The sequence below is a fragment of the Camelus ferus genome, chromosome 11, assembly GCF_009834535.1.
Source record: "Camelus ferus isolate YT-003-E chromosome 11, BCGSAC_Cfer_1.0, whole genome shotgun sequence".
NCBI lineage: Eukaryota > Metazoa > Chordata > Mammalia > Artiodactyla > Camelidae > Camelus > Camelus ferus.
Genome location: NC_045706.1, coordinates 24,157,264 through 24,184,394, shown reverse-complemented (window position 1 = coordinate 24,184,394; position 27,131 = coordinate 24,157,264). Strand labels below are relative to the sequence as shown.

At 56.4% G+C, this 27,131-nt stretch overlaps 2 protein-coding genes across 6 annotated transcripts; one reads left to right on the top strand and one right to left on the bottom strand.

Annotated features, from left to right (window-relative positions):
* The first annotated feature begins 3,129 nt into the window (after positions 1-3,129).
* On the top strand, positions 3,130-11,235 carry NFKB2 (nuclear factor kappa B subunit 2). Of its 4 annotated transcripts, XM_032491030.1 has the most exons (23): positions 3,130-3,531; positions 4,780-4,872; positions 5,161-5,242; positions 5,359-5,399; positions 5,669-5,767; positions 5,847-5,998; positions 6,240-6,346; positions 6,438-6,596; positions 6,864-6,968; positions 7,098-7,183; positions 7,281-7,419; positions 7,667-7,795; positions 7,926-8,135; positions 8,221-8,362; positions 8,750-8,864; positions 8,958-9,171; positions 9,327-9,496; positions 9,622-9,724; positions 9,852-10,003; positions 10,134-10,203; positions 10,422-10,594; positions 10,738-10,849; positions 10,954-11,235. In XM_032491030.1, the coding sequence occupies exons 2-23, from the start codon at positions 4,852-4,854 to the stop codon at positions 11,076-11,078; spliced, it is 2,706 nt and encodes a 901-aa protein (XP_032346921.1). In that variant the 5' UTR covers positions 3,130-3,531; positions 4,780-4,851; the 3' UTR covers positions 11,079-11,235. The 4 variants fall into 4 exon arrangements, with proteins under 4 accessions (XP_032346921.1, XP_032346922.1, XP_006183026.2 ...); XM_032491031.1 differs by lacking the exon at positions 5,359-5,399 and having other exon boundaries at positions 3,467-3,531; XM_006182964.3 differs by lacking the exon at positions 3,130-3,531 and having other exon boundaries at positions 4,580-4,872.
* An 87-nt stretch (positions 11,236-11,322) lies between these two features.
* On the bottom strand, positions 11,323-26,702 carry PSD (pleckstrin and Sec7 domain containing). 2 transcript variants are annotated; one of them, XM_014557819.2, is made up of 17 exons: positions 26,581-26,702; positions 24,584-25,320; positions 24,210-24,312; positions 23,139-23,499; positions 21,950-22,390; positions 20,551-20,745; positions 20,304-20,384; positions 20,023-20,135; positions 19,338-19,396; positions 19,122-19,211; positions 15,372-15,415; positions 13,743-13,933; positions 13,586-13,656; positions 13,320-13,477; positions 13,003-13,147; positions 12,589-12,732; positions 11,323-12,134 (listed from the first exon to the last, which is right to left on the bottom strand). In XM_014557819.2, exons 2-17 carry the CDS (start codon positions 25,235-25,237, stop codon positions 11,904-11,906), a joined length of 3,081 nt encoding a protein of 1,026 aa, XP_014413305.1. In that variant the 5' UTR covers positions 25,238-25,320; positions 26,581-26,702; the 3' UTR covers positions 11,323-11,903. The 2 variants fall into 2 exon arrangements, with proteins under 2 accessions (XP_014413305.1, XP_032346920.1); XM_032491029.1 differs by lacking the exon at positions 26,581-26,702 and having other exon boundaries at positions 24,584-25,471.
* Between the last annotated feature and the right edge of the window lie 429 nt (positions 26,703-27,131).

Here is a 27,131-nt window from a genome sequence, read left to right as displayed (position 1 = left end):
GAGTCATAGGTGTCAATACAAAGTGCACTAGGCACCCAACCTTGTAGAAGTATTTATTCCTCTTAACAGGTGAGGCAACATGTTCAGAGGCCAAATCCCTGGGAAGTTAGGGAGCTGGTCTGTCTCACTCTAAACCCCAAAGTAGTGGTGATGGTGGTGGTGTGGAAACCCTCCAAAACTACATACATTTTCTGTAGCTTCTCATAAGAAATAAGAGTTTGAACACCTTGAAGAAATAGGCAATTAAATAGTAAGCCAAGAATTCACTAGAAAACTGGAAAAAAGACATACAAGACCAAGAATAAATGTAAATTTTCTAAGCACATAAGAATGATATCAGGAAGGATGAATTACAGAATTAGTTACAATGTGCACACACTTCCCCACTGTGGGGGAAAATATGCTAGGAACAACAAAATATGTGGCTTCTGAAGCCCTTGGGATTTACTTTTGTTCAAGGCCCACTGCTTGGGAGACAAGTGGCTGTAAGAAAGCAAGAACTACTCAGCCTCTGAGCTTAGTTGAGGAAAAGGAACTTTAGTTCAAGTAAATAGTTCATCACCCCCTCCTTGAGATACTCTTCACCTAGCTTCAGCGACACTAGTTTTTCTCGGTTCTCCTCTGCCTTTTCAATTTCCTTTGTTGGCTCCTCCTCATCTCCATAGCCTCTGAACATGAGAATGCCCCAGGGCTCAGTGCTGGTCAATTCCTTTCTCCACAATCACGGGGTGATGTCCACTGTCTAAACTTTAAATACCATCCATTACACTGACTTTAAGTACAACTACCCCTCATCATCTCCACTTGCATGCGTCATAGGCTCTCAAATATAACAAATTTAAGAGGAAAAATTCTTGATTACCCCCCAACAAATCCTCTCCTCTGTCTGCCCCATATCAGTAAATGACAACTCCATTTCTTCAGGTTCTTGTACCAATCCCCTCCCCCACCTGCCCTTTCACATTCCCATGTCCAATCCCTCAGCAAGGCTCACTGCTTCTGATTTTCAAATCTGTCTAGGATGTGATTACTTCTCCCACCCTCATCCACCACCATCCAAGTCTAAGACACCACCTATTAGACTACTGCCCCCACCTCCATTATAGTCCCATACTCTCTATACCTTACTCTGCACACAGCAGCCAAATGGATGCTTTTAACACATGTCATATCATTTTCATTCAGCTACTTAAAACCTTCAGATGGTTCAGAATAAAATCTGAAGTTCTTACTTTTTCCCACCTGGTCCTCAAATATACCAAACACTGCTAGTCCCTCCATCTCGGATGCTCTTCCCCCAGATACCCACATAACTCACTTCCTCACTTATTTCAAGTCACTTTTCAAATGTTACCTCATCAGAGAAGACTTCCCTGACTGCTACACAGAAAACCCTTATCACTCTCTATCCTACTTTTCTCTGTAGCACTTAATCACCAACTGACATATCATATACATTCATTCGATTTTTGTCTGCAGACAGGAACACTGATTTCTAGAATAGGCCCTCACTGTTTATTGGTGAATGAATGGAGTAAATTAATGGTGACTCCATTCTGGGCCAGCAGTAGTGCTAGGGCTGGGGACAGAAACAGATAATCATTAGACTGGAAATTAGTGGAACAAACAATGAAGAGGTTTCTTAAGCGCAGTTGGTGAGGCTATAGCAACTAACAATAAACTCTGAGTCAGTTTAAATCTCCAGGCCAACAGTGGGATTTGTTGGAGCTGACAAATGGGTATGTGGGGATTCATTATGCTATTTTCTCCACTATATATATATGTTTGAAATTTTCTATAATGAAAGTTTTTCTTTTTTTAATCTTCAGATAAATTACAGCTCAGAATCTTATCACTAAAATAGATCAATCCTTAGGGGTGCTTTTAGAGACATTGTGGAGACTGGAAGAGTTCGTGTCAATTTCAGCTGTTGGTTTACCAGCACTTTGAAGGACAATGGGATTAATGGTAACCAGCACAGGTTCACTAAATAGGCGTATACCAATCTAACCTCATTCCATTTTAATTTAAGGGTTAAGGATCTGACTTACCAGGGGGATGTAGTAGATAATATCCCTGGATTTCAAGTTATTTGGAGGCCCACAAGTTATTTGGAAAGGCTGGCTTTGTTTTACACAAAATTAGGGTAAAGAGCTTTGTCCTAGAGTTAACAGACTGGGTTTGATTCTTGTTCTATTCCTTTCTAGCTGTGCATTTAGTGTTGTTACTTCATCTCTCTGAGACTTAATTTTTCTTATCAGTAAAGTAAAGGTAATATTTACCTCCTAGTGTTGCTGGGAGGAAGAATAAGAATATATACTAAAGTACCTTAACACAGTATCTGCCACATTCCATCTGCAGGCAAGATGAAGATGAGGGGGAAGTGACAGGAAATAGCCCAAATCAAGAGCCATAATAGTCTCCATTTATACAGAGCTACTGCAGGCTCGTAATTCCGTTATTAAGGTCAGGGGAAAGTTGCAGGAAAGGTCTGAATTAACAGCCTGTGTTCTACCATGAGCCTAAGGGAGGATGCCTCCAGTAATGGAGATTACTCATGGTACCACCTAAAGAGAAATTCTACCAACCAGAGACGTCCAGCCGCCGAGTTCAGTACTATATGAAATTCTGTACCGACCTTGCTGTCGCTAGAAGTGTTGAAGCAGACGCTGAAAATTGTACAAAGGGCAATTTCCTACAACAGAGGAAGTCTGAACTATTAATTTTGGATGCCTTTTCAATTCTAATATTCCAAATCTCTGTGATCGATGAACAAGGCTTGAGTCTCTCAGATAAACACCTCATTTTCCCTTACCCGAAGCAGAGCGTCTGAGTTCAGGTCTGAAAGTCTAGCCCGCTGTTAATCTGCTATTTTTAAGAATAAGTTAGGTACAGATTGTCTCTTCCAGGGAAGACTGAGTTAAGACATTGATCAAGAGACGATTACGGAGTCTCCCTGTGGCTTCCGCCAGATGGCGCTCTGGGACTAACTGCAAGATCAACTTCCTCTTCCCCTAATTCTTCCCGGTACCGGGGCCCCGCTCCGGGCGGAGGAACACAGGGCTGGGGCCCGCCAGCTTCCCCCTGGGGTTCCCCGGCTTCCAAAGTGGCCAAGCATTAGGTGTAGCATAAGCCAAGTAGCAGAGGGGGCTGCCAGCCGTCTGGGACAGGCCTGGGTGGGTGAGAAGACTGGAGCCGGCTTGATCAGAGGATCCCTCAGCTAGCTGGTCCCCAGGCCAGAACTCTTACCTGACTGTCATCCACAGCCTGGCTTCCCGCTCTACGCGAATATTTCCCCTCCAAGGGGCGCGCCTGAGTCACTCCCGATTGGCTGCGTGAGGGCGGTAGTTAAACTTTCAGCCAGTGAAAAGGGGCATGGAGAGTGACGCACGGAAACGTCACGGGAATTCCCCCCTCCCGGGGGCGGAAAAGGGGCTTTCCCGGCTGGAGTCCTAGTGGCTGGACAGGTGTCGCGACCGGTCCGAGGTGGGTCAGGCCGGGAGAGCATCTGGAGCCGGAGCCGCGGCAGCGGTGAGTGGCCGGGTTCAGACCCTTGGGGGGGCGGGGGGGAAGGGCGGGAGGCGGGCCCTTAGCTGACCGAGCCCCAGGGCTGGAGAGCGGCATATTGCACACTCACAGAGAGCACACACACAAACAAAACACAAGGATACACATCGATATCCTTGTACAAAGACACACACGCGGGCCATATGTACACCTACACGTATGCCGGTGCGTGCACAGCATCGTCCGTGCACTCTGACTCGCTCACCCACGCATAGATGCCTGGACCTACACCATTCACGCACAAACTCAAATATATGTTCACCTGTGCCCTTACCTACATGCTCAGACATGTATCCACACTGAGAAGTTTAAGGACGCTCACCTGTACACGCATGTTCACGCCACGCACACACAACATGCAAGCACATGGGTCGAAACACACTTGTATACCTGAGGTGCAGACACACTCATGTATTATACGAGGCTATGGGACTGGGGAGGGGAGTCTGGGTACCCAAACAGGTGCGATGTAGGAATCAACGGCTGTTGAGGTGTATCGGGGAAAAGGAATAGAGGAGCCCATCCCAAGGAGGAGACATGTTTCCTTCCCCACCCCCGCCCCGTGGCCCCAGAGACCAGTTCTCGAGGCAGAACACCGGGGCCCCCAGTGGGAAGAGCCCCCACCTACAGGACTTCGGGGAGGAGGACTTCCTACAGGAGGAATGTCCCCCCAAAAGCCCCCGGGGTGAATCAGCCGTGGCCTCCGTCGGGGTAGAAAATCCCATGGTTGCTCCAGGACGGGGGAGGGGAAGGGGGAAGGCGGGCCTGGCCCCGGACTAAGCCTCCCCAGCCTTGAAAGACACTCCTGTCCCCGGCGCCTGCCCTGGAGGGAGGAGAGAGGCGCCCCCCAAACCCCGCGGGGCCCTCCCGGGGTCTGGTTGCCCCTCTGCTTTCACAGACACTGCGGACGCCCGCAGGCCAGCAAAGACCTATCTCCCATCCCGCCTCGGGGGCGTGGCCAGTGGCGTCATTTCCAGGCCCGCCCCCTCCGGCCCCGCCTCCCCCTGGTATTTTCGGGACTTTCCTAAGCTGTTCTAACTTTCCTGCCCCTTCCCCGGCCCAGCCCAGCTCCGGATCTCGCCCTCCACCGGATCTTGCCCGCCACGCCCGGACGGGTGGCTGGAAGAGATCGGACCCTCCCCCAAATCTGGGCCCCTCTACGAACTCCGGTCCTGATCTCTCTCTCCCTCCTCCCACTTCTCCCCACCTAAGGCGGGCGCCTGAAACTCTGGGAAACAGAACCCGGCCGGAGCCACGGGACAGAGCCGGGCCTAGCCCAGAGACATGGACAGTTGCTACAACCCAGTGAGTCACGCCGCCTGGCCCCAAAGCCAGCCGGCTGCCCCCTGTGCCTGTCTGCTTGTCTGCCTATCTGTCCGAATCCCCTTTACTCCCCTACGCCTGTAATGTCCTCAGGTTATCGCAGCCTGTCTATCAGTCAGTCTGTCTGTCTGCAAACTGCTTCCAATAGGAGTTTCTTATGGGCCTGGGGAGGAAAAGGAGTGATTATTAAGAGCTTAGAGAGAGCTGAGAGGTGGAGGACTCTGGGGATGGCTCAGAATCAGCTGCCACCCCAGTCTGTCTCCAAACCAGGGTCTGGATGGCATCATTGAATATGATGATTTCAAATTCAACCCATCCATTGTGGAGCCCAAGGAGCCGACCCCAGAGACAGGTTAGTAAGTCCCCTGACCTCCCCTTGTCTTGGAGGGCGGGGAGGTAGGAGCATGTGCCCTCTGCCTTGGGAATGGGCTCAGAGGTCCTGGCTCAGCAAGGCCCCTCTGTCCCCAGCTGATGGCCCCTACCTCGTGATTGTGGAACAGCCTAAGCAGGTGAGTGAGTGGAAGGGATGGTTGTGGGATGGCTTCAGCTTTAGGGGCAAGCTGGGTAGTTGTAGCTGGGTGGCCACAGGGAGAGTCACTGACCACAGACCCACTTCATTGTTGGGATAGGTGGCTGCTGATGATCACAGTGGTGTGGTTGTGATTCAGGATAGACACGTCCAGTCATTATGGTCACTGCTGGTTGGGGATGTGGCTGGCTGAGGGATGGGGGGGGGGTCTCTCCTCGTCAAAGTGTCACTCTGCCTTGGCACCTTCAGCGGGGCTTCCGATTTCGATATGGCTGTGAAGGCCCTTCCCATGGAGGACTGCCAGGTGCCTCCAGCGAAAAGGGCCGGAAGACTTATCCCACTGTCAAGGTGAGCCAGGATGGTGCTGGAGGGTGGGCTAGTGGACAGTGTGTCCATGGGCATTACTGACAGCCATTGCCTCTCACAGATCTGTAACTATGAGGGACCGGCCAAGATTGAGGTGGACCTGGTAACACACAGTGACCCGCCTCGTGCTCACGCCCACAGCCTCGTGGGCAAACAATGCTCGGAGCTGGGGGTCTGCGCGGTGTCTGTGGGGCCCAAGGACATGACTGCCCAGTAGGTGCCCCCTCCCTACCCTTGGCTCCCACTTGCCAGTCCTAGGCCCCAGCCCAACTCTGTGAGCTTAACATCTGACCAGGGGAAGACACTCTGGTTGGCCCCAGAACCCACACCCCAAGTAAAAACTAGAAAAGCTTCCTAGAGGAAGTAGGGCTGAGCTGAGCCCTGGCAGTGGGAGGGTGCCTCAGGAGGAAAGAATTACCTGCAAGGCCTCTGACTCCTCCCCTCCCCCACCCAGATTTAACAACCTGGGCGTCCTGCATGTGACCAAGAAGAACATGATGGAGATTATGATACAAAAACTTCAGAGGCAACGACTACGCTCCAGGCCCCATGGCCTTACGGGTATGGGGAAGATGGAGGGAGTCGTGGGAGGTGGTCACGGAAGGAGTAGAAAAGAGGGAGTCCAGGGGTCACATGTATGCCCACTGCCCAGAGGCCGAGCGTCGGGAACTGGAGCAGGAGGCCAAGGAGCTGAAGAAGGTGATGGATCTGAGCATTGTGCGGCTGCGCTTTTCTGCCTTCCTTCGAGCCAGCGATGGCTCCTTCTCCCTGCCCCTGAAGCCAGTTATCTCCCAGCCCATCCACGACAGCAGTGAGTATCCAGAGGGAGCATGGAGGGGAACCCCAAACTGTGAAGTCAGATAGGCCTGGGTTTGGACTTGGCCTCCCCCATGTATGAGCTGATTGATCTTAACCAAGTAATTTCCCCTCTCTGACAATGGCTTTCCTCTTGAGTAAATGAAGATACTAGCAGTTCCAGTACTTTTTGGGGTTGTTCAGATGATACAAAGCACCCAGCTCTAGAATTGGGACCACGGCTATTACATCATCTCAAGTAATTGATATCGCATCCCCACAGAGTCTCCGGGAGCCTCCAACCTGAAAATTTCTCGAATGGACAAGACAGCTGGCTCCGTGCGGGGTGGAGACGAGGTTTATCTGCTTTGTGACAAGGTGCAGAAAGGTGAGGCTGGAGCCCAGGCTGGGAGCTAGGGACATTGGGTGTCAAGCTTGGGGACCCGGACAGCCTCAGGACAAATGGCCCTGGGGATTCTACTAGGAGCTGTGGCCAAACTTCCAATTTTCTCTGTAGATGACATTGAGGTTCGGTTTTACGAGGATGATGAGAATGGATGGCAGGCCTTTGGGGACTTCTCTCCCACAGATGTTCATAAACAGGTATCCTAGGGCCGGGGCTGGGCCTGGGCCTGGGCCTGGGCCTGGGCCTGAACTAGGCCAAGGCCTCAGTGACATCTTATGCTCTCCTTTCCTCCAGTATGCCATTGTGTTCCGGACACCTCCCTATCACAAAATGAAGATTGATCGTCCTGTAACAGTTTTCCTGCAACTGAAACGCAAGCGTGGGGGGGATGTCTCTGACTCCAAACAGTTCACCTATTACCCTCTGGTGGAAGGTGGAGCTGGGCTGAAGATCCCAGGGGGGCTGGAGGGTAGGGGCTGGGTTGGAGGGTCCCAAGAACTAGAACAGGGGACCCATTAGTCAAATCAGGAGTAGGGAAGGTCCCAGGAAGAGGTGGTCCTAGGAGACTGCCTGAGGGCTTTTGGGGGAAAGGCCATTACCAAACATGGAACCGGGCTCTGGAGGTCTTAGTGGGGTGGGGTGAGTTGGGGTTTTAACATCTCATTTCCCTCTGTCCCCAGACAAAGAGGAGGTGCAACGGAAGCGGAGGAAAGCCTTGCCCACCTTCTCCCAGCCCTTTGGGGGTGGCTCCCACATGGGTGGAGGCTCTGGGGGCTCGGCTGGAGGTTATGGAGGAGCTGGAGGAGGAGGTGAGGGGGTACTGGTGGCAGCAAGGGGGACAGAGGGGAGAGAGGAGTAAGTGGGAGGAAAGTTGTGGGGGAAGAAATCTGGGAGAGCCCTTCTGGTGCCCTCTCCCAACAGTCCTGCCTGTATCCACAGGTGGCAGCCTCGGCTTTTTCCCCTCCTCCTTGGCCTATAGCCCCTACCAGTCCGGTGCGGCCCCCATGGGCTGCTATCCGGGAGGCGGGGGCGGAGCGCAGATGGCCGTCGGGGCGCCTAGCGTGGGTGCTGGGGAGGAAGCAGCAGAGCCGGGCGACCCCTCTGGCAGCCCCCAGCGCGAACAGCAGGCCCCAGAGCTGCTGCATCGAGGTATGGCCTCGGGAATCCGGGTTGTCGGGAAGCTGGGAGTGGGTAGCTAGCCCGCGCCCACACCCACGCCCCCTGTCGCCTCCAGCCCAAGAATACAACGCGCGCCTGTTCGGCCTGGCGCAGCGCAGCGCCCGAGCCTTGCTCGACTACGGCGTCACGGCGGACGCGCGCGCGCTGCTGGCGGGACAGCGCCACCTGCTGACGGCGCAGGACGAGAACGGAGACACGTAGGTGGGCGGGAGGGGGTGCGGTCCCGAGCTCGGCGCCCTTGACAGGGGTGTGGGGCGGGAAAAGGACCTGTAAAGAAAAGAGCCAGGGCCCCGGCGTTGGACAGACTCGGTTTCAAGTCCAGCCTCGCCATGCACTAGTTCTGTTCAAGATACTTAATCTCTGCAGACTTCAGTTTTGTTGGCTGTTACAGGGGCAGAGTAATAGCACGTACTTACCCCAAAAGGTGCTCAGAAGGATTAAGTTCAGGTGCAGTGATGCCCTTGGAGATGTCTGGGCTGGACAGGGCCCAGCGAGGAAGATTATGGAGGTGGTGGGGTTTTGAGGGTAGAGGATGCTCTGAGTGGCTGGGCTTGCTAAGCCAGAGTCTCACTCCCCAACCCCAGGCCGCTGCATTTGGCCATTATCCACGGGCAAACCAGCGTCATTGAGCAGATAGCCCACGTCATCTACCACGCCCGACACCTCGGCGTTGTTAACCTCACCAACCACCTGCACCAGGTGAGGGGCATCTACTGGTGAGGGGGGTAGGGGTTAGAAGTCAGGTGAGTCTAGGCCAGGAGCAGGCCTGGCTCACTCTGCGTGCCTCCCCAGACGCCCCTGCACCTGGCAGTGATAACGGGGCAGACGAGTGTGGTGAGCTTCCTGCTGCAAGTGGGCGCAGATCCATCACTGCTGGATCGTCATGGAGATTCAGCAGTGCATCTGGCGCTCCGTACAGGTGCCAGCACCCCCAACCTGCTGCGTGCCCTGCTTCAGAGTGGGGTTCCCACCATGCCCCAACTGTTGCACATGCCAGACTTCGAAGGTGAGCTCATCACCTCATCTGGTCCAGCAGGCAAGGGTGGTGGGGACCAGGGAGGGTACTGGTGAGTGCCTAGAGTGGACATGAGGTGTCGAGGTCAGCTGGTCAAGGGACCACATTGGGGGCATAGCTGCAGGCTGAGTATCCTGTGTCACTAGGGCTGTACCCAGTACACCTGGCGGTCCGTGCCCGAAGCCCCGAGTGCTTGGATCTGCTGGTGGACAGCGGGGCTGACGTGGAGGCTGCAGAGCGGCAGGGGGGCAGAACAGCCCTGCATCTAGCCACTGAGATGGAGGAACTGGGGTTGGTCACCCATCTGGTCACCAAGGTGGGACTGAGGATTGTGGAAGGCATGGGGCCAAGGGTTGTGGAAGGACCAAGGATGGTAAAGTTGTAGGGTGAGGGGCAGCCAATCAGTCTGTGCTGTGATCAACCACCCCTTGCACCCCACAGCTCCGTGCCAACGTGAATGCCCGCACCTTTGCGGGAAACACACCCCTACACCTGGCAGCTGGATTAGGCTCCCCGACCCTCACCCGCCTCCTCCTGAAGGCTGGTCAGTCTCACCCTCAGGGGCATATGGGGGTTGGCAGAAGGAAAAGGGATGCCTCCCAGTCCCCCAACTTTGCAGTCCTTAATGTGGGCTCCTATTGTACCTCCCTATGACTACCTCCCTCTCCCAGGTGCTGACATCCACGCAGAGAACGAGGAGCCTCTATGCCCACTGCCTTCGCCCCCAACCTCTGGTAGTGACTCAGATTCCGAGGGCCCTGAGAGGGACACCCGAGGCAGCTTCCGGGGCCACACACCTCTTGACCTCACTCGCAGCAGCAAGGTACGGCCAGCCTGGGAATAGAAATACCAGGGAATGGAGCAGCTGGGCTTATAGATGGGGTCCTGAGTATCTGGTACCTGCGCTTAAGGACTGCAATGGTGGGTAGTCAAGGCTGAGGCTGTCTCCCCAGGTGAAGACCTTGCTGCTAAATGCTGCTCAGGACACCATGGCGCCCCCGCTGACCCCACCTAGCCCTGCAGGTGAGCTCTCCCCACCCATTGCCAGACCCCAGAACCCAGACCCCTGCTTATAGAGGTCTCTTCTTCTCCAGGGCCCCTGAAGGAGGTCTCCCTTTCTCATCCCCGTCCTCTGTAAATTGCCCCATTGGCCCCGCCTGCCTTGTCTGTCAGGTTACCAGGGGAGAAAGGTGGTATCCCAGTGTCTGTGCTTGATATGTTTATGTTTGTGTCCCCCTCAGGGCCAGAGCTGCCACTCGAGGATACGGTCCTACAGAACCTGGAGCATCTGCTAGACGGGCCAGGAGCCCAGGGCAGCTGGGCAGCGCTGGCAGAACGGCTGGGGCTGCGCAGCCTGGTGGACACATATCGAAAGACAGCCTCACCCAGCGGCAGCCTCCTGCGCAGTTACAAGGTCAGTCGGTCCCTATCCTGTGCTCCACGCCCCAGCTTCCCTTCCCCATTCTCAGATCCCTGGTGCTTCATTGGCTCCAGGGCTCCTGACCCCACACCCTAATGATAACTAAGGTCTCATGCCTTTCTTTTCCTTCTCCTCAGTTGGCCGGTGGGGACTTGGCGGGCCTGCTGGATGCCCTGTCTGACATGGGCCTGGAGGAGGGAGTGAGGCTGCTGAGGGGTCCTGAGACCCGAGAAAAGCTGCCCAGCACAGGTAAAGGGATCCGGTCCTACCTGGAAGGTGGATCTGGGCCTGGAGGGTAGGAGGCCTAAGGCCTTGATTCTTCCCTATGCCCTTCCCCATGTCCACTTCCCCAGCAGAGGTGAAGGAGGACAGTGCTTATGGGAGCCAGTCGGTGGAACAGGAAGCAGAGAAGCTGGGCCCACCTCCTGAGCCACCAGGAGGGCTCTGCCACGGGCACCCCCAGCCTCAGGTGCACTGATGCCGCCCACCCACCAGCCCTTTTTCTGGGCCCCTCTGTACAGTGTCCCTGCCTATTCCAGTTCTTATTTAACACCCCACGCCCATCCCTCAGTTGGGGCAAATAAAAGATTCTCATGGGAAAAGGAGGGGGCCTGGCCCCTCTCTAACTTAAAGCAGCTCCTGTTGTGACTCTCATCCCCTGGAACCAAATGCCTACTCTCAGGCCTCAGGCCAGTCACTGGAGAGAGAAGGAGGCCCAGCCAGCAAGTCTAGAGCAGTTTTAATGGAGGTGGAGGCTGTACAAAGGGCGGGACCCACTGAAGGAGGGAAAGCGAGACCATGCTGCCCCTGGCCTGTGCACGGGGCCTCGGCATGGACACCTTTCCTCCACCTCTGGAAAGAGAGAGGGTGAGTCCTCAGGGAAGAGGGAGGGAAACCAGCTCAGCCCCAACTCCTGGACTCTGAGCCAGGCCCCAGGATGGAGGGGGATTGCTGGTGTCAGGGGTGGGGGTGGTCTCAGCAGAAAGCAGAAACGTCAGGTCTCCCCCACAAAAGAAAAAAAAAAGCATCAAAAGTCCAGGGGCCCTGGCCCCTCCCACCCCAGCCCCTGTACGAAAAAGTGCAAAACATTATCACAAAAAGGGGATCTCAGAGGGGCCTTTAGCCTAAGGCTCCTGAGGCCCACGCCCTAGCCCTGCCCTGCCCCGGACACCGCGTCCGGCGCGGTCAGGCCCTGGGCCAAGGGGCCCTCACAGGTGGCCCGAGGCCGGCCCGGGCTCAGGCAGGACCACGGCATGCAGGTGCCCAGTGGGCACCACCCTCCCCACACACTCCCATCCCCAACTCAGGGCTTCCACCGCCCACTGCCTGCCCCTGCCCGAGGCTCTGAGCCAGGACACTGAGCCGGGGGCTGGCTGGAGGGGTTGGGCTGCAGAGAGGGACTGGAGTGAGGAGGGGGAAGTCCTTCCTCTGTGCTCCCGGCCTGGGCCAGTGCTGCCTCTACTGCATCCAGCTCTTCACTGCCTGCCTTCAGCTTGACCCGAAGCAGTGCTGCATACGTGCCGTAGCGGGATTTCTGAGGCAGAGGGGCAAGGGATGAGCCTGCTCTCCCCTTTCTGCCCAGCCCACCCCAACCTGGACTAGGGAGGGACACCAAAAAAGCCTAGGAGACACCAGGTTCTTACTGACCTCTGAAGCCCCAAAAGCCCCCAAGGACTGACTGTGACATGACCCCTGGGTGGGTTGGTGACCCTCTCTGGGCTCTCTAGACTGCCAACTGTAACACCTGATGTTTGTTGAGACTTTACCAGACTTGGCAAAAGTGGACACTCAACAGACATCATCTCACTGTATTACCCTAGTGGCGATGGAATGTTATCCCTGTCCCACAGAAGAGGAAACTGCAGCTCAGAGGGATTAAGCAACCTGCCCAAGCTCACCCAGCTGGTCCCACTCTTAGAGTCCACGCCCTTAACCACTAATCTGGGTCTGTGTAGGGAGACAAGAGGTGCCTGGGCTGGGAGGCTCACCTCGAACTCCAGGTAGGCCTCCTTCTGCCGCTGCTCCTCAGCCTCCTTGCCTCGGGCCTTCTTGCCCAGGCGGGCAGCCCGGTGCTCCCGCAACTCACTTGCCATAGCCTTCAGCTTGGCCTCGTGGGTCTGCACCTGCTCCTCCTAGAGGCCAGGGGAACATGGTCAGGGTCACTGGCATAGACAGTGCCAGTGTGCAAGTTCTTTAAAAAGGTGCCCCTTCTTTTGGATGAACAAAGCACCATGCCTGGGTTAGCTGCTTAGCAAGTGGAGACTCTTTCAGCCTCTGCTCACCCGCCACGGCTAGTGTCCTGGTGCAGTGGACATCTACATCATATGAAGCAGCTTTGAGTGAGGTCAGCCTAGGCCTGCCCCACTCCAACCCACTGGCATCAGGTGGACAACCAGGGTTACCTGGGAGAGGCGGGTGGCCGCGCTGGGCAGTAGAGGGCGGCTGAACTTCTTCTGGGAACTGACAGCAGCTGGGAAAGGGGGTGCAGAGAACATGGCAGCCACCACATTGATGCGAGTGATCCAGGACTGCATCTGCTCCAGGCTCCTGGGGAGACAGCACAGCCACCTGGGACCTGAGCCCAGGGTTCCTGTCCAGGGATGCCAGTCCCAGCTTGGGGTGTGGCCTGAGAAGCAATGAGGCAATCCAGAGACAAGGGAGGGGAGCAAGTTGGGAGCGGAGTGAAGGGGTCTGGGATGGGCAGGATGTGGGCACTCACGGGGCCTGGAAGAGGAAGATCCGCCAGTCAGCTGTGCGCAGGTAGAAGACATGGGGCCTCTTGCTGTAGTCACTGGCGCGCGTGGCCAGCGCGTGGTGGATGCTGATGGCATTCTTAAGCTCTGCCTCCGACAGGGCCTTCCCAGGCTGGTACTCCTCCTGCGGGGGTGCCCATCTTGTCCTGGCTGCAGTCCCAGCCTGGCCCAGCCAAACCAACCCCACTGCCCTGAGCCAGCTCCACCCCAACCCCTTGGGCTGGCCCCGCACCTTCTGCAGGTAGAGGATCATGCCCTTGAGGATCCCGTGGAAGCTCTTCCAGCCCCGCTTGCCCCGAGGTGCTGGGGGGTGAGGAAGACGGGGTCAGGGGGGCCTGAGACAGGCCCACTCCCATCCATCCCCCAGGCCTCCCTACCCGGCCACGTACTCTTCCTGCAGTCAGGGTCTGCGTGCACCTTTCGCACCAGGGCCCCGTGCTTGTAGACTGCGGCCCCAGGCTCAGGAGTCAGGTCCAGGAAAGGGCTGGAGCCGCTGCCACTGCCCCCGCTGACCCTCTTGATGACCTTGGGGTTGGGGTCGGCCAACTCAGACAGAGAGCGTCTCAGCTCCTCCTCGTCTCTGCAGGTGTGATCACCTCAGAGGGGGTTGGCCGTGGAGCCACAACCCCCCCTTCAGTCCTGGCCTCTGCCACCCAGGAAAGTTCCTCCAGTGTTCGTGGAGATGGGGTGAGGGGACTGCCTCTCTCATGGGGTGTGGTTCCTCTCAGCCTGAGGCTCCTGGAGCCATGTCTGCAGCCTCAGCCCAGCTCTCCCCAGGGTGTAGCTGTGCCTCCCCGTTCACATCAGGGCTCCTCGAGGCAGCATGTTTCTGCCCCCAGATTAGAGCTCCCCAGGGTAGAGCCGTCCTCCCCTCACACGTAACCAGCCTCATACTCTCCCCCGACCCCCACCCATGACTCCCTTCTCCACTAGGGCAGACACATGTCTGACTCAGCCTCTTAACCACTTGCAGCACCAGCCTTTACTCGTTGCTTGTTGGCTAAATGGCAAGAGGAGCTTCCTAGTGGTCCCCGAGTACATCCCAGTCTGCAGGCTCTGTCAGATATCATTTAAAGAATCTGATTCTATCTTGTCACTCCTTCACTCAAAAACCTGCAGTAGCTCCCTACTGCCTCCCACATGGAGCCCATACTCTATCCTGCCAAAACGATCTCTCTCCTTCCACTCTCCATTCCAGTTAGGCCTGCCTCTTCTTGGTCTCCCTACCCCACACTTATTTCAGCCACCAGACATTTGCCTCCCAAATACCAACTTCCCACTTTCTGTCCCCAAATGCTTCCCCTCTTTCAAGGCTTGCCCCAAGATCCAATCCTCCCAGAAGCTTTCCCTGATCCCCCCTGCACCCCAATCCTGAGCTCTGCCTCCTCTGAGGCTTTCTCTCCTGCAGAATGGGGGCTCCAAGTTAAACTGAGTGGTGACTGAACTCTTAGCAGATACCAGCAAATACGAATGATCTATTGACTGTTTAGATGAGGGCTCTACCCTCGGACTCGGGGACCCAAGGCTAAAACTGGACCTCCTCCTTCAGGCTGGACTCTTCCAAGACTTAATTCTAAGTCTGTCTGTTTCCATCGGGGCTACCCAGGGTAGACAATGTGGTCCCTCGTTCTGTGACACTCTGGGCTCCCTAGGACCTGAGAGGAGGCTCTTGAACTACTGGTCAGAGCCCTAACTCAAGACTTCTACTTTCCCACTTGGGTTCTCAAGGGACCTCCCTTTTTTGTTTCAGCACCCCTCCTCCCGGGCCAGCTGACACCGGCTACCTACCCTAGCCCAGCTTGTCATAACAACCCAGCTAGAGACAAGACACAGAACCCCAAATCCAGGCGGGCATCTCCAAAAAAGGAAGTGAGGCAGCCTCTCTGCCTCTCATGGCCTCACCCTCTACCCTGGCCTCAAGCCCCAGGACTCACAGGGCCCAGCTCTGCTCTCAACTTCTTCAAGCAGCCCCCTCCCCATGCCCCATCCCCACCCCTCCAAACAGCCCCAGGACTCACATGGCCCACTGCAACTTTTCATTCTTGATGGAGCTGTACAAGGCCTGGGAAGGGAGGAATAAATCAGGGGATGGGGGTCAATCCTGGGATAGGTGCAGCAATGCCAGAGCTCAGAGCCCTCCCTCCCAGTCTGGGGGAGGAGACAGAACTGGGGGTGGGGATGGGCAGCAGGGTGTAATGACCAAGAACACAGGCTCTGGACAGAGCACTACAACCCAGGCCCAGCTCTGCCACTTTGGCTGCATGACTTTGGACAAGAATCCACGGGGAGAACAAACGTAGTACCACGTATTTAACGTGGGGCAAGCAATTAGTCCAGGACATCCTGGCACGTGGTTGATGCACAATAAATAGCAGCTGCTACTATTATCTTTACTGTTGTTGTTATTGTTAAGGGTCCTCCTGTTCAGATCCTGGGTGGGAGAAGCACAGCCCTAGAGGGAATGGAAAAGGGCAGCCTAAGAAGCTCTCCTTTCCCCAGTCATGTATTTTGGCCTATTTCCATAGGATAAACCCAGAGTACATGGAGAAATGAGGCCAAGGAACAGGGACTCACCCTGTTACCTCCTTCCTTGGCTAAGAGAGAACACACTCTCAAGGCTCCCAACCCCAGGGCAAGCTGAGAGCTTCCCCCAACCCAGACAGCCCCACCAAGCCAAATGCCAGGGTGGTCTAACCCCCTGCCCACGCCCATACTCATATTACTGGGATTGGATATTATTCTAACAGGCAGTAGTTTTAGCTTCCAAACCCTGCACATCCCAAACTTGCTGTGAGCTCTTGAACCAGTGACTTCCCCCACTCCCTGCAGTTGCCCTGAGGGACCTGTGGGGGCCTTGGGGTGGTCAGAGGAGAGGATGGGTTCCAGGAGTGGCATAGGAGACCCCTCTTCTTGGGAGTAACCTGCGACATGGGTCTATACCAGCGCCTCCCACTGTGGGGGCGCTTCTAGCAGCCTGTCTGTGAGTGGGTGTGTCTCCAGCATGTGCCTGTTGGGCTAAGCGTGTGGCGTGTGATGCTGCCTGCGTGTGAGCTGGGTGCAGTGGTGACGTTGGTGCCTTCTCCATGATGGGACACAGCCTCCTCCCTTCCCTGCTCCCCACACACCACAGTCTGACTCTTTCACTGTCCACTGCCATGCCCAGCCACAAGGCCAGCCAAGCATCCCACGGGTGCACACTCTGTCTAGGGGTGGGTACACCCCACAACCTCTACCCCCAAGCACAACCCAGGCTGATGCACAAAGCCCTCCCAGCACAAACCCCGCCCAAACTCAGCATAGCTCGGGCCCTAAACCCCAGCTCTCCAACTCTGGCGAGGACCCTGAAGTGGCCACGGAAATCCAACCTGCGTTCCTTGTCTCCAGCCTTCCAGTTCATCCCCTGCCCCCTCTCTCGGGACCTCCTTTGGCCCACAACCATGTCTTCCTTCGAAAAGTCCTAAATCCCAGGGGTGAGCGCCATCTCACGTTCTCATCTAGAAGACCCAAAGACCCTTTGGTCTGAGATCCCCAACTTGATCCGAGGGTCTGTGCCCTTCCCCCTCCAGTTCGTGACCATCCCTGGCTACCCATGGGTTCTGTCCCTGCCGGGCTCCGCACTCAGCCCCACCGAGGCCCCCTCGGCTAGTGCCACATTCGGTGCCTCCCTCGAGCCTCCCTCAAGCCGCCCCCTCAGCCGCGCGGCCCTCAGCAACCCGCCTCGGAGGCCCCCCAGCCTGGCGTGGGCCGCGGCCCCAACGCCCTCACCGCCTTTTTCTTCTTGCGGCTCTGCAGGCGGCTGACCACCAGATCGGTGTAGAGCACGGGCTTGAGACTGCGCGAGCGCTGCGGCCAGCCGTAGCACAGGGTCTCCGCGCCGCGGTGGGTGCGCCCGTAGCGCACGGAGCACAGCGAGCGCGAGCGCAGCCGCCCGGCGCTGCTGTGGATGCTGTTGACACCGATCATGCTGGCCCGGCCGGCGCACCGCGGCTCCCGGCCATGCCCTCGCCTGCCCTCGGCCCGGACGGTCCGGACGGCCCGCGGACGGCTCCCCCGACAGCCGGCGCGAGCGGCCCGGCCGGAGCCCGGCCCGGCTCGGCTCCCACCGACGCACGGAGCGTGCGGCAGCGGCGGCGCGGTCTGCTCTGCAGCTCCGCGAGAACGGGAGGGGGCTGCCGACGGGGAGGGGAGGGCGAGGGCTGGGGGCGGGGACGGCGCAAAATGGAGGCGTCCGACCGAGAGGAGGGCCCTCCGCGCGGCGCCACAGGGAGGCGCCGGGGAGACGCGGGGGCACTTGGCGGCCGGTGGCCTTCTCTTGGGGTGCTGGGAGGTTGCGCTGGGAGGGCCTAGGCCTGGGGCTGTGAAGGTGGTTGCCTCTGCAGGGTCTGGAGCCCTCTCCTGGCTCGTCGGGGTTGTGGGATGTGAGGGAAGAGGTCGGAACGCCTCCCGCAGGCCTTTTTTTTTTTTTTTTTTTTTTTTTTTAACAGAGCCCAGAGAGGCCAAGAGGCAAAAGACAGCGGCGGGCGCGAGATGGAGGTAGCCGTGGAATCATCCAACTCACTGACCCGCTATACTTAAAAGCTATCTGTGTGTTTACCCCAACTCACGTTCACACACAGCACTTTACATACACTTCAACTAACCAGATGCATCAGTTCACATTCATCCCATCTCACAGACACTACAAAATCAGAGGTACACCTCTAATTTTAGTGTTTAACTCACAAACATACATTCCCTACTCATGGACAGATGTCATAAACCAGATTGCCAATTCGTAGATATACACCCCAACACACACAAACACCCAACCTACACCTCAACTCAGACGCACACTCTAAATCATAAGCCCTAAAGCACAAATACACCCCAAGTCAGACAAACCCCTTTGACTCACCGGCACCCTAAATCATACATATACAGTTTAACTCAACATACACCCCAACTAATTGACCACGCCCCCCCAAGCTCACGATGGACGGCCCCACTCAGATATATTCCCAAAGTCAAAAGCTCAACACACCCAAGCTTACAGCAAGCCCCAGGACACTCCTTTGCAGTCACATGTATGTGATGGTCCGGAGAAACCTTTGTCAACTCTGGGGGTTCAAGTGAGTGCAGGCCTCCCAGATAAAACAGCACCCGATCTGGGGATCTGGGAAATAAGTGAAGCCACGGTCCAGGACGCCCCCTCCTCCTCCTATCCCTACCAGCTCTAGTGTAGCTAACCACTCAGGTTCTGGCGCCTGCCCACTGAGTCTGAAGCGCGCTATCTAGTCCCAGCTTGGCGCTAACTCGCTTCAAGACGTTGGAAAAGCCTTTGTCCCTCTCAGGCACCTCTACCTCCGGGTCCCTTCAGTGCAGCAGTACCAGGAAGGCCTTTGTGGCTGTACACCCTGGGGTGGGGCTGGAGTGGGAGGAGGGAAGCTGTCCCCGTCCCACCTCCTCCCCACAGGGACCCCGTCCCATCCTCAGTGAACACTGGAGTACGGGCAACAGTGAAGGCAAAAGCAAGGTCCAGGGCCACCTAATCATGTGTTTTCGAGAGCAGTCTCCCCTCCCCCGCTGAGCGCGCCGGGACTACGAGTGCGCATGTTCTGAGAGAGCCTGCCTTGTGGGGGCTGGGGGAGGGGGCGGTCCCCAGGCTGAGTCATGGGAGCCTGGGCTCCCACAACAGCAGCTGGGAGCTGAGAGGCCCCTCATATCACCTCCCTCGGAGGCCGATCCCCTGCCCCTCCCCTCCCGCAACGTCTTCCCTGCCCCGCCCCCACCTTTAGCAGCTCTCTGGGGAAGTCGCCGCCTTCGTTGAGGCCCTCCAGGTTCCCAATGAAGTCTCCACAGGTCATGCGCTTCCCAATGTTCTAAGGAAGGGCACAGAGGCCTGTGAGCTTGGGGGGGGGGAGGGAGGCGTGGTCCTTGGCCTCCCAGGCCTTGAAGTTTCTGGACGGGTCGTTTTCTGGGCTCCCTCCCACCAGCCCCCTACTCACGTGGCCATGGAGATCCGTGTTGAGTAGCATTAGGGCACAGGTCAGCGTGTGCGCACCGTCTAGAGGAGAGTTGACATTCAGCCTTGACCACCTCCCAAGGACTCTTCCCACAGCTATTTTCCCCAACCTTCTGGTTCATTCCCTGCCCTCTTTCAAGACCCTCTTTGGCCCACAACCACACTTTTGTAAGTCCTGAACCCCATTAGCCAATCTGTCCTAAGCAAAGACCTCTCTCTTTCAGCTGATCCCTCAGAAGGGACTTCTCCTTCTCAGGTCACCCTGCCTAGCTCCCTAATGTCCTGGACTGCCCACTACGTGCCCCCAACACCCACATGCCTCTGTGTCTGTGCATTAAACACAAGCAAGTAGGCCCCATATAGCTGTGCGGACCAAATAGAATCCCTACTCAAGCCAAGCACTGTCTTGCACATGTATGTGAACAATGGCATGCAAACACACTTGCACCTGTCTCTTCACAACACATGCTAGATCTTAGCACTATGCCTGTTTGCATGCACAGTTCCATATCTGTGCAGCCATGCTAGTACTGCCTACATGCATGCTCTCATGCCTACAAACTCATTCATTCATGCACTCCTGCACACACTCTTATGCTGCTATGCACAGATGCAATGCTGATCTGCCTCAGCGAGCAGCTGGGAAAGCCCTGCCCCGGCCTCCTCACCCTCTGAAGAAAGGGCTCCGGGATTGCACTGGAAGTATCTCTGGGAGAAGTGGGCCAGCACGCGCTCCCGTTCCTGAGTCTCACCCATTAAGGCCAGCTCCTTCAGAAACACCCTGGGGAGGGGGAAGAGGGGACATGGCTCCTGGCCATGCCCAGCCATCTGGGGAAGGGTGACTTCCAGGCAGTTTAGGGGAGGCACAGGGGCTCAGAGGAGGCATAACTAAGGCCCTGTACACCAGGCCTGGAGAGTGGGGGCTGCCCTCAAAGGGCTAGACACCCACCTGAGAGCTTGGTCCAGAGTCATGCCCGTGAAGACAAAGAACTTGAGGTACTCGCCAGCCACAAGTTTGCTGAAGTCATTGCTGTGGGCAGGGCAGAGAGACAGGTGGAGTCTCAAGGGGAAGTGTCAAGGGGCCAGGTGGGGGTTACCTAGAGACCTGGGGGCATTAGACAGAGGGGATGTGGAGGTGCTGCCCACAGGATGCAACCCCTCTCCCCCTATTCTCAATCCCAGCCCAGTGCCTTTACTTCTTGCCCAGGTGCCGGGCCACATCCGCCTTCCTGAAGCCATCTAGTCGGTAGAGCCTCTTAGCTAGGCGCTGCGCAGCCTCCAGGTCTGCTTTCTGCCCATTGGACAAGGTGTCTGTGCTTCCCAGGGCCAGCCGCTCTGTGCTGTCCAGCTCTGAGTCTGAGTCGGACACCAGCTGGCTCAGGGGTGGTTCACTGCCAGGGTAGAATACCAGCTCAGTGGTGGGGCAAGGCCTCGGGGGCCATCCATATCCTTCTTTTGCCTCCAGACCCAGTAGATAGAGAAGGGGAGATTGGAACATGGGGAAGGCATTTTTCTTTTCTCCAGAGAAAGATATGATACAGGTTCCTTCCGTCAGCCTACTGTATCATTACCATATCTGAGGAAGTCCTGCCTCAAATCTAACCCACATCCATCTTGCTGCTGTGGAAGTTCTGGCTGCTTCCCTAAAGCTCCCTAAGTTTGCTATTAGACTTAGATTTCCCCATCCCCACACTGGCCCTACTCAGAAAATAGTTCTCTGTCTCTGAGAATACGGGCAAAGATAGGATAGGTAGAATGCTAGAAAGGAACAGTGGAGGCTCAAACAAAGATGTGAGGGGAGCAAGGGCACTTTCCTGCTCCTATCTCTTTCCTCTTCCTGCCTTTTAGAGAAAGGAGCCTCCTCCTTGGTCCTTCTCTTCCACCCACAAAGAAGCAGGGTCTGGGATAGAGGGGATTGGGGATCAGAGTGCACCCCTCAACCCCTGTCTCTTCCTCCCTTCCCTTCCCATCCCAGCTGCTCTACTCGCAAAGCCACCTGTCACCCCAGTGACAGAGGCCGGAAACTCCTGGTTGCTAGGCAACCCCGTTTCCCTGGCCACCCCCTCCTGTTTCCATGGCTTCAGTGACTGATAGGGTAGTTGGCAGAGGGGAGAGCAGAAAGGTTAGACTGGTGAAAGGACTTCCTGGAGAAGGGTGAGAGACTCCCGATTGGAGGGGGATGGGGTTGCGACATGGGAGGAAGGCGATAGAAGAAGCTGGTGACTGCATCTTTCGGAAAAACCTTTAGGCTGGGTGGGAGTAAGGCCAGAAGAATTCTAAGCAGGTTAGAGGCTCTGTCTGGGGAGGAAGGGCCCTTCTGGAGAAAAAGGAGGGTGTTCTTTATGGACTCTTCAGTCCTGAATCGTGGTTTCTCAAGTTAATGGATCTCAGACCAAGGGGGCAGGCTGTGAAGGGCTTCCACTCACAGCCAATAGAAATAGTCCTGCAAATGGAAAAACACATCTGTATCCTCTAACCACCCCTATCAAGGGTCAGGAATATAAACTACATCTTCACATTTGGGCTCTGTCCCTTGGAGCAGCTGTTCCTGGAGCCCCAGGGTCCTCAGGTCTGAGGAACCAAAGAATCACTCACCTGCCCAGGGGTGCTGCCCCTAGCCCAAAGCTGTCCTCTGAGTGGCAAGGACTAGGGGGCTCCCTCCTTGGGGCCTGCTTGGCTCCAGCCTCTGCCTCCTCTTCTTCCCTTCTCTGTGTCCAAGGCCCATCAGCAGCAGAGCTAGTACCAGAATCTGGTTCAAGAGGGGCAAGTGGGGCAGGAGCAGGTGGGTCAGGCCTCGGGGCAGGAGGTTGGGGAGGCAGCTCAAACGTGAAGAAGGGGCTCTGGGTTGGGCCAGGTGAGGCCAGGGCCTCCAGCGAGGCGAGGCTGGTGTAGGAGGTGCCCTTGGCCCGGTGTGACTCCAAGATGGCTTCAAACACACAACTGAAAGAGTCGGGCCCATCAGCTGAGGGACTGGTCCCAGGTAGAAAGGGCAAAGGAGACTTGAGAGGCCCAGAGTGAGGCATTCGGGTGCCTGGCCTGCAGGGGCAGGGAGAATGTCTGATCAGGGACCTAGAGGACAGCTCTCAGGTAGCATTTCACTAAACTTTCATACTGACTCTGTGAAGGGGATTATCAGCCCCTTTTCACAGGTCCCCCAGCCCCCTAAAAAAGCCACCTGGGTAAGGGGTCCCCACCACAGGTTCATCAAACTATTCAGTGCCCTTGGAGCACCCCAGCCCTACCCATCCCCAGCACCCAATCCCCTTCCTTTCTCACTGACTGCTAATCTCCCTTTCTCCTCCTTCTCTCTGATCTTCTCCCCTCCTGCCATCCCATTTCTATTTCTGGCAACATCTTAGGAAAAGAAGATGAGGCTCCAAGCTGCAAAGGGGTGTGAGACAGAGGAAAGCCCCTACACTCCCCGCTCTCCCACCAGGATCCAGGATCTGGATTGATGCTTCCATGACCCCAGGCTTGATCCTGGCCCCTGGCCTCTCACTCTGCCCTCTGTTCTTTACTAGAACCCCTTTCCTTCTCTATCCTGGCTGTCCCTCCCCTCCTGGGTTCTTGCTGATGGCTCTCCTACCCCACATCCCCAACATTCTGCCAGACCTCAGGCCTCTGTGTTTAGAGACTCCTACTACACTGCCCTGTCAGCACCACCAGCTTGGTCCTAACACACCCAGCCCCACCCTTGTCTCTATTCCAGTCCCTTTGAGCCCAGCTCTGGCTCTGGGCCAGTGGGAAGGCACAAGTCTCTTTCTTCTCCCACTTCCCCACTCACCGGGCCCCCTCTGAGGCCTCAAACACCTCGTCGTCCACATCCTCTTCCCCACCTGCCTCATCCTCATCCTCATTGCCACTGCCCAGGCTAGGACGAGGGCCAAGGCATGGGCTGGGATGTGGGGCAGGTGGAAGGGCAGTGCCAGGCAGGCCCTCAGAGCTGGGCTGACTCTCGATGGCCGAGTCAGCCTCCTCCCGCTCAGCCAGCACCTCATCGATGTCGGTCTCTCGGTAGCACCTCAGGGGCACCGTGTCCAGGTCCGTCTCGGAGTACTTGGCTGCTCGCCCCACAGCTACCCCAGAGTCCTGCCCTGAGCCCACCCCAAGTGGAGATGGGGGGGCCTGCTCTGGGGGCTTAGCACCTGCAGTGTGCACAGGCATCCTAATCAGGAGGTTATTCAGGTCAACTCCCTGTCCTGATTCTCTTCCTGGAAGGAACTTTCCTCTGCTGCCTCATGTTGGCAGGAAGTTCTTTTACTGTCTAGCCACCATTCCTCATGCCACAAATTCAGCTTATTCCTGGTGCCAGTGGAGCTCATTTCTAATCAAGTTCTTGTCAAACAGTGGGGAGGGTATAGCTCAGTGATAGAGGGCAGTGCTTAGCATGCACAAGGTCCTGGGTTCAATCCCTGGTTAATAATAATGATAATAATAATGATAATAATGATGATGATAATAATAATAATAATAATAATAATAATAATAATAATAATATAAATTAACCTAATTACCTCCTCCTCCCCTCAAAAAAGGAAAAAAGTTCTTGTCAAACAGCTTTGAGGGGCCTGAGGGAGATTAGCCTCTTTTCTACTTCAAGGAATGACCTAAAGAAATCAAGATTTCCTGCCATCCCCTCTCCCTACCACCCACCTTCCTCCAGGTGCCCAACCTAGCTGCCATCCCCCAACCCCCATCATAACACAGATGGAAATAGTGAGACCTAGAGAGGCATTAGCTGACTCAGAAGCCCAGGAAAGGACTGGGGGAGGCTTAAAGGAAGGCTCCCTACCATACCTTGGCTGCTGTGGAGAAGGCCCTGTCCTGTTCCCCTTGCCTCAGTCCCAGGCCTTACCTGAGCTGGGGGGGTCCAAAGAGCCATAGAAGAATTCCCATTTGGCTCGAGCAATTCTCTGGGCATGAGAGGAGACTTCCCGAGGTGAGGACCAGGTGTCCCCCTAAGCCAAAGAGGAAGACATAGATACAGGCATCCAGAGATAAAGCCAGACATAAAGACACAAGAACATGGCACAGAAACACAGAAAGAAAAATATACAGGAACAGAGGTGAAAGTGCAGAGACATAGGGACAAACAGAGGACAAGAAAGAGACAGATTTAGGACAAATTGAAGGATTCAGAGAGCCAACAGGCTCAAGACCACCAAGGGAACAAGCCTTGGCCTTTGCTGGGACTCTGGATTTTGAGGGAGCCCAAGGGAGGTCACATACCTGGTTCAGGAGTCCAGTGTTAGCAGGTCCTCGGAATAATGTGGCCAGGTGCTCAGAGGGCCCCCCCAGCCCATTGGGGAGAGAGGAGTAAAGACCATCTGCTCCAACCTGAGGTTGAGCTGGTGGCCCATGTAAAAGGCCCTGGCTGCCAGGTAGAGCTGAGCCTCCTCCTGCTGGGAGTGGATCTGATGTGGATGCTTCCAGCCGCAACTTCCGGTTGGAGCCAGGCCCAAGGACTGGGGTGGGCCTGGGAGGAGAGACCCCACCCAGGTCCCAGCTCCGACTCAAGCCTCCGGGAGCAGGTAGCCCATTTAGTGGCCTCACGCTGGCCTTCTCCACAAAGCGGAATATGACCACGGAGCTCCGGGTCCCTGGTGGGGGCTGCCCAGTAGGGGAGGAGGGTGCCCAGGGTGAGGGAGCAACACGAGGTGATGGGGGACCACGCAGGGGGGTACAGGGTGCTGTCACACGTCCAAATTCCCGGCTTCGGGGACCTGGACCTGCTACCCGCCTTAGCAGGGAGCCTGTGCTGCCATACATGCTGGCTGGGGGGCTCTGGGGCACCGGGCCTTCGGGGAGCCAGCGGCGTGGACATCGTGGTGGGGAGATGGCACAGTCGCCCTCCGAGCAGAAGCGCATGGCACCCTGGGCCATGCTGGGGCCGGGGGTCAGGCTGGGGGGGCAGGGATGGCTAGGCCAGGCGGGGAGTGAGGGGGCAGCATGCTCTTCAGACAGGCCTGCAAGAGAGGAAGGGGTGTAGGGGGTGAACTGCTAGGGTGTTGGGTGGGCAGGAGAGCAAAGATAGGGAGGGGAAAGCTGGCTAGAGCCACTGAGGGCCAGGGGCTTAGCCCACCCTGGGAATATGGCATCACTTATCCCACCCCTGTGGGTAATTGGTCCTCCTGCTGGGGCTACTTCCATGGAGGCCTGAGGAAAAAAGAATAATACCCCCAGTGGGCCCCTGGCTCCTCTCCTGTCTGGGGGCCCTGAGAATCACCCTGGGAGGAGAGAGGAAGCTATTTCAGAAACTGAGTGAGCCCAGAGTCCCTGTGGCATTTTGGAACTACTGCTGGTAGGGGAGGGGGAAGCCAGCTACCCCACCCTCAGGACCATGAGTATCAAGCAGCCATCACCATCATCTAGCCATGGGTCTCCCACAGCCTCTCTTATGGAAGCCCCTCATACAGTGAGGGAGAACTCAGGCCTCCTGGAATGAAAGGGAAGAAGAATGGGGGTGGCATATAGGGAGACGAAGGGCTGAGAGGCATAGGTGAAAGGGAGGAGAAAGGCCTGAAGTCTCTTCACCTAACACATACATGCTGGATGGGAAAGGGATATTCTTATTCTCCATACAGCTACACACATTCATGCACACACACATAAGGACAAATAATGTCAGTACATAGCTAAACACATCCATAGACAACACCCTCGAGCACACACAGGCACAGGCACACACATATTGCTCAAAGACACACCCTCATACACTCTCACAGTCATAACAAATATGTGTGTAATGGAAAGGCACATGCTTGTTTTACACACACTCTGTCATCAAATAGGAACACAAAAAGAGATACCCAAATATACATACAGGCCCTCATTCTTCAAAGCACACAGAGACACAGGCAATTTAGACACTCACAGAGACCTACTGGTCACAATCACACACAAATACAGATGCACACGCACGTATACTTAAGCAGGGACATATACCTTCTCCCCCAACCCCCACCAGTCACTGGTCTCTGGAGGGGAAGGTTGCACCAGAGCCCTCTCCCCATCTCTCGCTCCCACCACCCGCCCTCCACCCCAAGGGTATAACAGATCTTGTCCAGCCCAGAAGGGACCATAAAGGGGTAAAGGGGCCTCTGGTGGCAATGCAGGGTAGGGGCAGAGGTCAGAAGCAGCAACACTGCCAGGCAGGTTCCTGAAGCTTAATCGGGGCCCATCGCGCTCCCAGTGCAGACCTGGACTGGAGCCGCATCTGTACTCACCGCTGCTCGCTTGGAGCTGGGGCCGAAGAGAGGCAGGGGAGAGGCTGGGCCCAGCTCAGCTGTGAAGGCAGCACGGCTCCCGCTTGCTCCCGCTTGCTCCAGGCCCGCCCGCCTCTCAGTCCCTCCTCCTCCCTCAACGCGCGGCTCAGACAGAGCTAATCCCCCCCCCCACCCACCCACCCCCCGCCCTCTCCCAGGGCCCTGAGGCCCAGAGGCTGCCCCCCCTTTTAGACGCTAGGTCGCCGCTGGGCTCTCCCGCCAACCTGAGACCCGCCCCTGAAGAGGGGGAGGACGTATGGAACCCCTGGTTCTGTTCTGACCATCACATGCCCCACCCCAATCGTGTACACGTCCCTCTCGTCCACCACCCCCTGAGCCACACGCAGAACCCAGATGCACACGCGTGTCCCTCTCCAGACCCCACGCGTGTCCCTAGGAGGTTGCCACATGACCTGTTACATGCCACACGCGCTCCCGCCCCCACGAGCACGCGGCCGCGCCAGCACACTGTACCGGTGTAGACTGGACCCGCCCCCTAAATCCAGGAGACT

Coding starts and splice junctions, on each gene's coding strand:
- NFKB2 (XM_032491030.1), top strand. CDS start 4,852: ATGGACAGTTGCTACAACCCA. Junction 5,999..6,239: donor CCCAAGGACATGACTGCCCA/GTAGGTGCCCCC, acceptor TCCCCCACCCAG/ATTTAACAACCTGGGCGTCC. Junction 6,969..7,097: donor TTGTGACAAGGTGCAGAAAG/GTGAGGCTGGAG, acceptor TTTTCTCTGTAG/ATGACATTGAGGTTCGGTTT.
- PSD (XM_014557819.2), bottom strand. CDS start 25,237: ATGGCCCAGGGTGCCATGCGCTTCTGCTCGGAGGGCGACTGTGCCATC. Junction 12,733..13,002: donor CGGCCACCCGCCTCTCCCAG/GTAACCCTGGTT, acceptor CCTGGCCTCTAG/GAGGAGCAGGTGCAGACCCA. Junction 12,135..12,588: donor AGGCCTACCTGGAGTTCGAG/GTGAGCCTCCCA, acceptor CCTCTGCCTCAG/AAATCCCGCTACGGCACGTA.